Source organism: Rhinichthys klamathensis, unplaced genomic scaffold (assembly GCF_029890125.1).
Source record: "Rhinichthys klamathensis goyatoka isolate OS25496 unplaced genomic scaffold, OSU_Roscu_1.1 h1tg000342l_1, whole genome shotgun sequence".
NCBI classification, from domain to species: Eukaryota; Metazoa; Chordata; class Actinopteri; order Cypriniformes; family Leuciscidae; genus Rhinichthys; species Rhinichthys klamathensis.
In genome coordinates this window covers 497,023-510,496 of record NW_026606856.1, presented here as the reverse complement: position 1 = coordinate 510,496, position 13,474 = coordinate 497,023, and the positions used below count along the sequence as shown (strand labels likewise).

The following is a 13,474-nucleotide window of genomic DNA, read 5'->3' as shown; positions in this document are numbered from 1 at the left end:
GAGACCACAGAACACATGCAGTTAATTGTTAAACGTTCACCACAATGGTTTGGGAACTTTTTTTTTTTTTTTTACCAAAATGATGTTGTTTATATAAAAATTTGCGTTAAATAGGAGCATTCTGGAACCATAAAGTGAGGTTAATTTATTAAATGTATCAATGTACTGTATACACATTAAATGAAAGTTTCTACATCTGTGATAAAGTTTCTGAAACTTAGAGATTATGCCATCAGGACCGATTTCCATGTTTTTTTCTTTCTTTTTGATGAGTCAGAGACCACAGAAAAAACCCAGTTAATTACCGCATGTGGAAAAGCAATCGAATGTTTCTAATGTCTGAATGGCTTTTGGCAGCGCCAGATCTGGATAATAAATAGATACAATGACACACTTGCCACGTGCTCATGAATAATTTCGTGTCTTAGTTAGTTAGTTAACCTTTATTTAACCAGGGAAGTGAGTTAGTTAGTTAACCTTTATTTAACCAGGCTAGTTAGTTAGGTAGTTAATTAGAAAGCTCCTGAACTTTTGAGAAAGTACTACCTCGTGAGCAGGGACTATCTGAGGGGGGAAATATTGACCCAGAACTTAATTTAGACCCTGGTTTAAACACACCGAGTACTAGCCCAAAGTTCATTATAGTTCATAAAGTCCAAAATAAATATGATTTCACACAAAAGTGCCCAAAATGCACAGAATTTGCATGTCTGGTGTGTTTTAACAAGAACTGGAGTATATGTCAGAAAATAAAATTAATTTTCTTTTTGAAATGAAAATTTGTTTTTAGTTTGTGAAAAGAAGGAAATGGTTCTTCCATAACACTGCACTGTAGATGTGTGTGAATTTCCCACACCAGGAGTCATTTATATAGTCTTATTTTATAGCGATTACTGTTCAAAAATGTTCTACTAAAGAAAAGAGACAAAATAAATGTGTGTGTGTGCTGTAAAGTGGTTAGAAAAAATGAAATCGGAATCGACCAAAATCGGTATCGGCAGGTCAGACTCTGAAAAATCGGAATTGGCCTAGAAAATTGTAATCGGTGCATCTCTACTTAAAAGATCGGATTTTTTGTGCCAGTGTAAACGCAGCCTTAGATAACGTGACACATTTGGCACATGCTAATGGATAATAATTTCGTGTGTGTGTGTGTGTGTGCAGAAGCGCCAGCCTTTGCCCCTGTCGCCGCAGAACTACCCTCTCCACGGGAGCGAGGTCAATATTCCCTCCAGCTTTCACTCCACTTCTGCTGGATACGGCGTTCCCAACCACACGCCGCCCATCAACGGGAGCGACAGCATCATGGGTAAGACTCGACTCAGAGCTGCGCTGCTCCCACTCGATGCAGTGCACAGTAACTCACCTGTGGACATCAGCTTCATTCTGTCAATACACATTGACTTGTTGTGTTTGTTTGCTTGGTTTTATTGTATGTATATGATATTTTTATTTGTGTAATTCAGTTTTTTGCCATGAAAATAGCCTTAGATGCTGACATGGTATTAAATAAAAATCTATCTATCTATCTATCTCTATCTCTCTATCTCTATCTATCTCTCTATCTTTCTCCATCTATCTCTCTCTCTATCTATCCATCTCTCTATCTATCTATCTATCTATCTATCTATCTATCTCTATCAATCTATCTATCTATCTATCTATCTATCTATCTATCTATCTATCTATCTATCTATCTATCTATCTATCTATCTATCTATCTATCTATCTATCTATCTATCTCTATTTATCTATCTCTATCCATCTGTCTATCTGTCTATCTATCTATCTATCTATCTATCTATCTATCTATCTCTCTCTATCTATCCATCTATCTCTCTATCTTTCTCTATCTATCTCTATCTATCTCTATCCATCATCTATCTATCTATCTATCTATCTATCTATCTATCTATCTATCTATCTATCTATCTCTCTATCTATCTCTATTTATCTATCTCTATCCATCTGTCTATCTATCTATCTATCTATCTATCTATCTATCTATCTATCTATCTATCTATCTATCTATCTATCTATCTATCTATCTATCTATCTCTATCTATCCATCTATCTCTCTATCTTTCTCTATCTATCTCTATCTATCTCTATCCATCATCTATCTATCTATCTATCTATCTATCTATCTATCTATCTATCTATCTATCTATCTATCTATCTATCTATCTATCTATCTCTATCCATCTGTCCATCTATCTCTCTCTCTATTTATCTATCTATCTATCTATCTATCTATCTATCTATCTATCTATCTATCTATCTATCTATCTATCTATCTATCTATCTATCTATCTATCTATCTATCTATCTATCTATCTATGTCAATACAGTAAACAGAGGTGGGAATGCAGGGAGCTCGGGCGCAGAGATCGGAAAAGCTCTTGCTTCGGTGAGTTTGCCGTCATTTACAATTAAATATGATGTTAAACTATATAATGATGTTATATATCGCAATGCAAAAATGCATCAATATGTATCGTGGATAGTGACAATATGTATTGTGTAGAACTCACCCAAAATTAAAATTTTTAAAAAAATCAAGTTTTCAGAGTTTTAGTGTCAGTACTAAACTATTAAATATAATGTTGAATATAATGTATAATAATGCAATGGAGGAATATTTGTGGCTCCTGATAATGCCAAATGTCTGATGTCACCAGTAAAAAGTGGTTTTCATTATTTTAAATATATCTAGTCAATGACAGAGTGCAAGCATATTCGTCTAAAATAATTCTGTATTTTCAGCTTCAGAATCATGAATATTGTTATTCTGGTGTCTCTATTGTCCTGCTTTGGGTTTCAGCACCAAGTCCAAGCCTATTCATTTACAGCCGTAATGTAACATCAAATTTAGCATTTTAATCAACAGTACATTTTTTGTTAACCTTTTATCATATGCCTTTGAGTATCGCAATAATATCTTATCGTGAGTTCAGTATCGTGATATGTATCGAATAGTGACATATTTGGGTGATGTATTAAAAATAACACTGAGATGAACACAAAAATTACAGATCACTTCAGCTCAACCCTTTAATTAATGTTGTCTCTTGTTGTTTTTAGATATATCCCTCTGACAATAACGGCAACAGCTTCTCCTCGACCCCTTCCACCCCCGTGGGCTCTCCTTCAAATGTTGCTGGTGGGTTTCCTGAAGCTTGTTTTCCTGTGTAAATGGCTCTGTGGTGCCATCTGCTGTGCGACACTGTCAACGGCGTATCAGCCAGTCCGCACTGGGCTTTATTGACTTCTGTGTTTGTGTCTTTAGCCTCTGCATCTCAGTGGCCCAAAGGTTCTTCTCAGCCTGCTCCATCGCCTGGATTTGAGACAGGACTGCAGGCACCGGTATGTTCAACTGTGTCACCATTTATCAAAACAGTTGCATTGCTTTAAATATATGACTTTGTAGTCCTTGTGAGCACACAACTTAATTTTAAACTAGAGATTTTGCTGTGTTGCACAGGATGTGTGCATGCGTGTGTGTATCTGACTGTGTATGCATGCATGTGTGTATCGGTGTATGCATGCATGCATGTGTGTTTCTGTGTATGCATGTGTGTTTCTGTGTATGCATGCATGTGTGTATCTGTGCATGCATGCATGCATGTGTGTGTCTGCGTATGCATGTTTGTGTCTTCATGCATGTGTATATCTTTGTATGCATGCATGCGTATATCTTTGTATGCATGCATGCATGTTTCTGTGTATGCATGCATGTGTGTGTCTGCGTATGCATGTGTGTGTCTGCATGCATGTGTATATCTTTGTATGCATGCATGCATGTTTCTGTGTATGCATGCATGTGTGTTTCTGTGTATGCAAGCATGTGTTTGTGTATGCAAGTCAAGTCAAATATATTTATATAGCGCTTTTCACAATACAGATTGTATCAAAGCTGCTTCACAGTATCAATCAAAACAACTTAACAGTGCATGTGTGTTTCTGTGTATGCATGCATGTGTGTTTCTGTGTATGCATGCATGTGTGTATGCATGCATGTGTGTTTCTGTGTATGCATGCATGTGTGTTTCTGTGTATGCATGCATGTGTATATCTGTGTATGCCTGTATATAAATAACATTTTCATTGAAAATCACAGTTGCATACTGCCTTGTGCATTTGATAAACTTTGCCTCAGTGGTGGTTTGAGTAATTTCTCTTCTTTGCAGAGTAAGATGGATGACCGTCTGGGTGAAGCGCTTCATGTGTTGAGGAACCATGCTGTAGGCTCAGACATGCACAGTTTACTGAGCGCAGCCGTCTCTGGACTTCCAGCTGGTGCCGCGGCCCTGGGCTCCCTCAGTCAGGCCTTCGGGCTCGTCAGCCGTCTGCCGGGCCTGGTGAGAGTTCACCTATTACCCTGGCTCTGTTTCAAACCTTAGCGAGCTGCGTGCCATTTTATTTCCCCCCAAATTCTGTTTTATTTTCCCCTAAAATTTCATTAAGATTCCATTTTAATGGTTAAAATATTTAATTTTACAAATGAAAAATCTTGTGTAATTAATTTAAATCATGAAACTTCTATAATTTAACAACAATTTATTAAATGTTGAACAGAAATAACATTATTAGGGCCCTATGCAATCCGTTAACCCCCAACAAATTTCTTTCTGTATTCCGTTCAATTTTGTCTGATATTCCTTAATGTTTTAATAAACTATTATTGTTATAATTACTCTGAGAAGTACATTCTGCGGTACAATAGTTATATATTTCTTAAACCAAGTTAAACCAGACTTTTATTTTGACAGCTTGTAGTGAAAACCTTTGAGTTTGTGTTCATCTGACGATCATTTTCTAAAATTAAATATTGAAATGCTGAAGTTCATGTCCTAATATAGTGATAGGGCAGATGCTCACTATTGAGTGTTGACTAACCCATCTCCTGCTCTTTTCTCTAGATGCAAAGTCTCAGTGATGACGCCGCAGGTTTACCACTGCAAGGACACCATCAGGCTCCGCCCACTTCTCAGTCCGACGTCTTTACCAGTCAGTGCTACTCTTTGAATCAAAATGCTCAGTTTGTTACATTGGATTGATTTATATTCGTAAATGATGTGCTTTGTGCATTTTAATGGACAAGCATGCAGCAAGATATTTTTGTAGCATTCATGCTTTTCAGACGCAGCTTATAAAGCTTTCCTGTGGCTCAAAAATAGTGTTCGCAATGCAAAGTTCATGGGTTCGATCCCCAGGGAATGCATGAACCGATAAAAATAAAATGTATGTAACGCAAGTTGCTTCGGATAACAGTGGCTGCCAAATGCATAAATGTAAATTAGTAGGGGTGTAACGATACACAAAACTGACGGTTCGGTTTTCCCACGGTTTTGACGTCTCGGTTCGGTTTAGAAAGCTAAAATTTCTTTTTTTTTCTTTTTTTTTAAACAGTGGTTTAATAAAAAAAAATTGTCTTTAAATCAATTAAATTACAATTAAACGTTTCGCAAGGATTAAAAAAAATATCTGCTAATGCTGTAAACTAGGAGCCGCACATTACATTAAAGGTTAACAACAGAGCCTAGACTTTTAGCCTAAATTCAGATGCTATTTATTTTTTAGATATAATAATCAACACCCAACACATTGTATGAAAACATGTAAACTGATTTTTTTTCATTCACTTTTATGTTAATGATAAACAAACTTATTTTTTTTGTTGTTTTTGCAGTTTAACTTATGTTTTTGCAGTTTAACTTATGTTTTTGCATTAACTTATGTTTTTGCATTAACTTATGTTTTTGCATTAACTTATGTTTTTGCATTAACTTATGTTTTTGCATTAACTTATTTTTTTGCATTAATTTATGTTTTTGCATTAACTTATGTTTTTGCATTATCTTATGTTTTTGCATTAACTTATGTTTTTGCATTAATTTATGTTTTTGCATTAACTTATGTTAATGTTTTTGCATTAAGCAGTTTTTCCATTAACTTATGTTTTTATTCTAATTTGTTATTGAAATATAATAATTTACACAGTTGCTGTCATTTTCATGAAAGATATTTTAAACATACATTAAATAATCAAGATTAACAGGTTAAGTAAAATATAATATATAGTAGAGCCCGACCGATATGGATTTTTGGGGGCCGATGCCGATACCGATATTAGGGAGTAAAAAAAAGTCTGATACCGATATATTGGCCGATATTATTTATGTGTATATTATAATACAGTAGCAATATCTTTTATGTGTATTATAGTACAGTATACCAGTCAAAAGTTTGGACACTTTCCTATTGGTGTGTACAAACTTTTGATGGGTACTTTACACAGTATAAACAGAATAAATATATTTTATAAACACGTTGTGCAATGATCACTCAAATGTGGTGATCAAACTCTTGTGTGACACAGATATGTAATGGAGGCAGGGGGAAAGATAGAATGAGAATTATACAGTTGAGCTGTAACCAAACTAGTTTGCATTGCATGTTATATTATATTATATTATATTCTAAATACTGTTGCATAATCTTCACTAACGACTTTGTCTTTTAATTTAGTCATAACTTGTATCAATAAATATATAAAAAGTGTCACTGACAAAACCTTATCTTCTATTTTTAGTCTTAATTCCTCTAATCTCTACCAGTGGAGGAAGAACTCAGATCTTTTTACTAAAGTAAAATTAATAATATCATAATGAAAACGGTTTTAATTACATATGTACAGTACTTTTATACTATTTTAAATAATTAGTAAGCAAAATGTACTAAACGTGAAACTAGGCTACTCTTAATGCAAAATGGCCCTGTATAAAGTGTTATAATTATATAAATTATTGGAATATTGCTTGATGTTGTAACGTAGCGTTATCAGGCAGAATGAGCTTTAACACGGTGTCTACACCGGACACGGCCGTTATTGCTCGCGTCGCAACAGCTGTTTACCCGAGACAAAGCAGAATCAGTTTACTGTCGGAGATCGCTCGCGCCACGCATTTTAATAAATAAGAAGTAAATATAGCAGACAATATAATCAGGACTTCTCAGCTGCGCGCTTGCAATAGTCACAAGCTCACACAATACGTGACAGAGGCTGTAGCAGAGAAATCAATTCTGTGAATTACACCGCGCAAATCACAAGTAGGCTACTACCCACCGGATGAAGAAGGGTTGGCTCTCAGTCTCCACAGGCTACATAAAATATTCATTTTATTTTATTTTATTTTTCGTGTTCGCATTTATGAGGAAAAAACAATGTTACAGACGCGACAGTTCAGCACTACGGACGTGAGCGCTCTGAAAGTGGCACTAAAATATGCTTTGAAACTTTCACATAGACATCAAACAGAAAGCACAAAACCTTGCGTTTCAAAGTGAATTTCGTTTTGTATTAATTGTATCTTAATTTTAATCAATGTATCATCAACCAATTGCCTGTATTTAAGAAGTAAATTTAGCAGACGATAGATAATCTCGACACGGAGGCGCCTGCGGGTGAACTGGAGCTCGTCTCATGAACCGAAACTCAGCGTATAGACCTGAGAATTGAAATATATCTATATTGAAATGTCTACTTTTAAACAGAACAATTCAAAACGAAAGACAGACAGACTTATGTAATCGAATGAAATGTGCATTTCTCTCTGGCGCGCGTTCACTGAAGATCGCGAGTCAGCATCGTCAACTTCATCTTTGGCTGACACTGACTGAAAACACTTGTTTATTAATAAACAATTAAAATGTCTCCTTGCTATATTCGTTGTATTCATAATCATTACTTTTGCCAGTTCTTTGTGACAGCTTTTAGGTATTGACAGCGCCACCCTTACATGAATCACCGCACCCGCATTTTTAAAAATATTCATTTATCGGCCATTATAAATGCCGATACCGATAGTTTGGAAAATGCCTAATATCAGCCCGCCGATATATCGGTCGGGCTCTAATATATAGGCTAATATAGTGCATTTATGTAGTGCAAGAGTTCATTTCTCTAGGAACCAACAAGTTGTGGACACTGAATGACTTCTGCTGAGGTAAATATAATGCTAGTGACAAGCTATGCTGTTTTATTGACGTCTTTCCGCTGTTGAAACACTGATTGAGTGTTTACACGAGTTATGATGCCTTTCAGTAAGTATACTGTATCTGTCAACATACCTTCAGGTGTCCATGCATGTTTATTCTGTAACTGAGGAAGAGATGATCGCGTTTACTCGCGCTCGCGCTGCCGCTTGAACGAGGAGCTAGTACAGCGATCTGTCACGCCACGTCAAAGAGCGCCAAAACGGCATTTATTGTTTGAATTTCGAGATCAAATAGACAGAATTTGAAAGATTACACCTTTCTTATTATCCAAAGTAACAAAACACGGAGCTTGCTATTTGGTGTTAATGGTGGTTAGGCTACAAAACTGAATTTGTTGTGTACACATAAGACATGATGTCCAATGAGCCGCGGTGGGCGGGGCCGGGGTAGCAGGGGGCGGGGCGTGTTCGGTACGCCATCGAATCGTGGGTTCTGTATCGCGGTTTTTCGGTTCAAATATCGTTACACCCCTATAAATTAGTGATGCATTGAAATTTCAGCAACCAGAAATATTTAAAAAGGCCAAAGTGGTTCACATTTACTCCAGAAAAGCCATTCAATTGCCATAGACCAGTTAGTCTAATATACATATAACTCTAGAGAGGAGCATTTAAAAAAATATATGCACTATATTACCTAATCATTATATTTTTACCGGTACTTAACCTGTTGTGATGTCTTGTATATTTGAATAAAGTCATGAAAACAATGCTGTTATTTAACAATGAATTATTGTAGAAACATAATTATATCATTGATTTACATTGCATATAAGGCAGTTTTATAAGTGTGTATAAATTTGATTAATTAAATAGTTTATTTCCGAACTTTAATTTTGTTTTCAGTTAAAAAAATATATATTTTGGTGCATCACTAATGTAAATGTTTACAAAAAGAAAGCTAGACTTGAAGTCTCGTCCTAAACTCGGGCAGCTCAAACAGAGCAATTAATGTTTTGAAAGCAACACAGTAACTCTAATTTGTGTCTTATTTAGACTCTAATCACAGTGAGTCTAAATTTACCATCCAAAACATTAAGCTCATCACCTTTACAGGATGTTTTCACAGTGCTGCTGTCACACAGTGTGATGTTGTGTTGCCAATCCCTCCTTGTGTGTGTGTGTCTGTCAGGTCTTTCTCTGCCTCGCTCCTCTCACTCCTCCAACTCGGATATAAAGCGGGAAGATCGGGAAGATGATGAGAACCTGTCTATTGGAGATCGATCAGACGACGAGAAGAAAGACGGAAAGAGCTGTACGAGATCGAGGTACCTGCCGCCCTGTGCACCTCCATTTAAACACACTCTACCTGTCAAGTATTTGGAATAATTATGTTTTTATATGTTTTCTGAAAGAGTCTCTTCTGCTCACCTAGGCTGCATTTATTTGATCAAACATACTGTAAAATTGTGAAATATTATTGCAATGTAAAATATCTGTTTTCTATGTGAATATACACTCACCAAAAGGATTATTTGGAACACCATACTAATACTGTGTTTGACCCCCTTTCGCCTTCAGAACTGCCTTAATTCTAGGTGGCAACAAGGTGCTGAAAGCATTCTTTAGAAATGTTGGCCCATATTGATAGGATAGCATCTTGCAGTTGATGGAGATTTGTGGGATGCACATCCAGGGCACGAAGCTCCCGTTCCACCACATCCCAAAGATGCTCTATTGGGTTGAGATCTGGTGACTGTGGGGGCCATTTTAGGACAGTGAACTCATTGTCATGTTCAAGAAACCAATTTGAAATGATTCGAGCTTTGTGACATGGTGCATTATCCTCCTGGAAGTAGCCATCAGAGGATGGGTACATGGTGGTCATAAAGGGATGGACATGGTCAGAAACAATGCTCAGGTTGGCCGTGGCATTTAAACGATGCCCAATTGGCACTAAGGGGCCTAAAGTGTGCCAAGAAAACATCCCCCACACCATTACACCACCACCACCAGCCTGCACAGTGGTAACAAGGCATGATGGATCCATGTTCTCATTCTGTTTACGCCAAATTCTGACTACCATCTGAATGTCTCAACAGAAATCGAGACTCATCAGACCAGGCAACATTTTTCCAGTCTTCAACTGTCCAATTTTGGTGAGCTCTTGCAAATTGTAGCCTCTTTTTCCTATTTGTAGTGGAGATGAGTGGTACCCGGTGGGGTCTTCTGCTGTTGTAGCCCATCTGCCTCAAGGTTGTGCGTGTTGTGGCTTCACAAATGCTTTGCTGCATACCTCGGTTGTAATGAGTGGTTATTTCAGTCAAAGTTGCTCTTCTATCAGCTTGAATCAGTCGGCCCATTCTCCTCTGACCTCTGGCATCAACAAGGCATTTTCGCCCACAGGACTGCCGCATACTGGATGTTTTTCCCTTTTCACACCATTCTTTGTAAACCCTAGAAATGGTTGTGCGTGAAAATCCCAGTAACTGAGCAGATTGTGAAATACTCAGACCGGCCCGTCCGGCACCAACAACCATGCCACGCTCAAAATTGCTTAAATCACCTTTCTTTCCCATTCTGACATTCAGTTTGGAGTTCAGGAGATTGTCTTGACCAGGACCCCACCCCTAAATGCATTGAAGCAACTGCCATGTGATTGGTTGATTAGATAATTGCATTAATGAGAAATTGAACAGGTGTTCCTAATAATCCTTTAGGTGAGTATATAGTAAACTGTAATTTATTCCTGTGATCAAAGCTGAATTTTCAGCATCATTACTCCAGTCTTCAGTGTCACATGATCCTTCAGAAATCACTCTAATAGATGATTTGATGCTCAAGAAACATTTCTGATTATTATCAATTAATATTTTTGTGGTATACTGTGATACAGGATTCTTTGATGAATAGAAATTAATTTAATTGAATGCGTCCTTGCTGAATAAAAGCATTAATTTATTTTCTTTCTTTCTTTTTTAATCTTTAGTACCCCAAACTTTTGTATAGTAGCTTATCACGATTTCCCCAAAAATATTAAGCAGGTTTCAACATTGATAACAATCAGAAATGTTTCTTGAGCATCAGATCCTCATATTAGAGTGATTTCTGAAGGATCATGTGACACTGAAGACTGGAGTAATGATGCTGAAAATACAGCTTTGATCACAGGAATAAATTACACTTTACTGTATATTCACATAGAAAACAGTTTTTTTTATTCTAATAATATTTCACAATTTTTACTGTATTTTTATTATAATAAAAGCAGCCCTGGTGAGCAAAAGAGCCTTTCAAAAACATGGAAAAGTCATAATTATTTGGTAGTGTCACTCATTTTACTTGCAAATCCCACTTCCAGCAGCTTCTGATTGGTCCATTTTTAAAACAGACGCGAGGTAACGCTGAGAAAACACGACTCGCTGCCTTGAATGTTTTACCTGTGACCCCTTCTCACCCCTTTGTTCCTCTGACCCATGAAGTCAAGAAGACGAGGATGACGAGGACTTGCCGGTGGAGGTGAAGGCGGAGCGGGAGAAAGAGCGGCGCGTGGCCAATAACGCCCGTGAGCGTTTGCGCGTGCGCGACATCAACGAGGCCTTCAAAGAGCTGGGCCGCATGTGCCAGCTCCACCTGAGCAATGAGAAACCTCAGACCAAACTGCTCATCCTGCACCAGGCCGTAAACGTTATTCTCAACCTGGAGCAGCAAGTGCGAGGTCAGTGTGTGCGACTGACCTCTGACCTCCGATCAGTGAGAACCAGCAGAACCGCGGAGATCTTGTCTGTGGTCCGAACGCCTGATTGGGTCGCGAGGGGAGGACGACGACGGCGGATTGGTTGCATGAGGGATTTAAATGCATGATGTTTTGGGTGCAAAAAGGCAAGACACTACAGGATAAAAGCGTTTTTCGTGCATTGGGCGAGTTTGGGCTGTTTGTACGGAAGAGGATTAGGGCCAAGCAATAGTAAAAAAAAATAAAACCATCTCGAGATTAAAGTCATTGTAATGCGAAATTAAACTTGTTAAATTTAGAGAAAAAAGTTGAAATACAATCTTGAGAATAAACTCATTAAATATCGAGAATAAAGTCGTGTTTCGAGAAAACTCGTTAAATTTAGAGAAAAAAGTTGGAATACAATCTTGAGAATAATCTCATTAAATATTGAGAATAATGTCGTGTTTTGAGAAAAAACTCGTTAAATTTTGAGAAAAAAAAAGTTGAAATACAATCTTGAGAATAATCTCATTAAATATTGAGAATAAAGTCGTGTTTTGAGAAAAAAATTGTTAAATTTAGAGAAAAAAAGTTTAAATACAATCTTGAGAATAAACTCATTGAATATCGAGAATAATGTCGTGTTTTGAGAAAGAACTCGTTAAATTTAGAGAAAAAAAAGTTGAAATACAATCTTGAGAATAAACTCTTTAAATTTCGAGAATAAAGTCGTTGTGTTTCGAGAAAAAACTCGTTACATTTTGAGGAAAAAAATCGGAATACAATCTTGAGAATAAACTCATTAAATATCGAGAATAAAGACGTTGTGTTTCGAGAAAAAACAAGTTAAATTTCGAGAAAAAAAACTCAAAATACAATCTTGAGAATAAACTCATTAAATATCGAGAATAATGTCGTGTTTTGAGAAAAAACTAGTTAAATTTCGAGAAAAAAAACTCGAAATACAATCTTTATTCTCAAAATTTAACGAGTTTATTCTAAAGATTGTATTTAGAGTTTTTTTCTCTAAATTTAACGATTTTTTTCTCAAAACACGACATTATTCTCGAAATTTAATGAGTTTATTCTCAAGATTGTATTTCGACTTTATTCTCGAAATTTAACGAGTTTAATTTCGCATTATAATGACTTTAATCTCAAGATGGTTTTATTTTTTTATTATTGCTTTGCCCTAATCCTCTTCCGTATGTTTGGCTTTTCATTACGTGTAACTTTTCATACAAAATGCATTATTTTATTGCACTTTATCTATTTGCGATTGTAGATTTCAATTGCAATCCATATTTTTACAGGCAGCGAGTTTGAGTCAGTAATCTCCTTACACACACTAAACTTTAGTTTTATTCTGAAGTGATTCTTCGAATATCATTCACCAGTTTATGTAGTATTTTATTCCTAATTCTTCTAAGTCTGTTGATCGTAATTTGATTTATTCAGTGATTCAAATCAAAAATAAAGTATGAAATGATTTTGAACCTGGCATTATCTAATGTTCGGATTTCTGTTCTGGAAATGTATGCAAATCAGTCCATATTTAATTAGATTAAGAAATCCATTTTATTTTTTCCCAAATTAATTTTTTGCTGTCTTAATTTTTGGTTAAATTAAATGTTAGTAAACAAAAACTTGCCTAATTGATTGAAATCATGAAAGTTATTCAGTTTAACATCAATTTATTAAAAATCTAACAACAATTACATGTTTAGGGCCCTATGAAATATAAAAAAAAAAAAAA

The 13,474-nt window shown here is 36.1% G+C and overlaps 1 protein-coding gene across 1 annotated transcript in view; it reads left to right on the top strand.

Annotated features, from left to right (window-relative positions):
• tcf3a (transcription factor 3a) overlaps window positions 1–13,474 on the top strand; it is a 38,908-nt gene that overhangs the window by 13,305 nt on the left and 12,129 nt on the right. Inside the window, exons 6-13 of the mRNA XM_056272672.1 lie at window positions 1,165–1,309; window positions 2,352–2,410; window positions 3,085–3,163; window positions 3,290–3,366; window positions 4,191–4,361; window positions 4,923–5,010; window positions 9,193–9,328; window positions 11,483–11,718. Coding sequence (XP_056128647.1) covers window positions 1,165–1,309; window positions 2,352–2,410; window positions 3,085–3,163; window positions 3,290–3,366; window positions 4,191–4,361; window positions 4,923–5,010; window positions 9,193–9,328; window positions 11,483–11,718 — 991 coding nt within the window. The remainder of the gene's footprint in view (window positions 1–1,164; window positions 1,310–2,351; window positions 2,411–3,084; window positions 3,164–3,289; window positions 3,367–4,190; window positions 4,362–4,922; window positions 5,011–9,192; window positions 9,329–11,482; window positions 11,719–13,474) is intronic.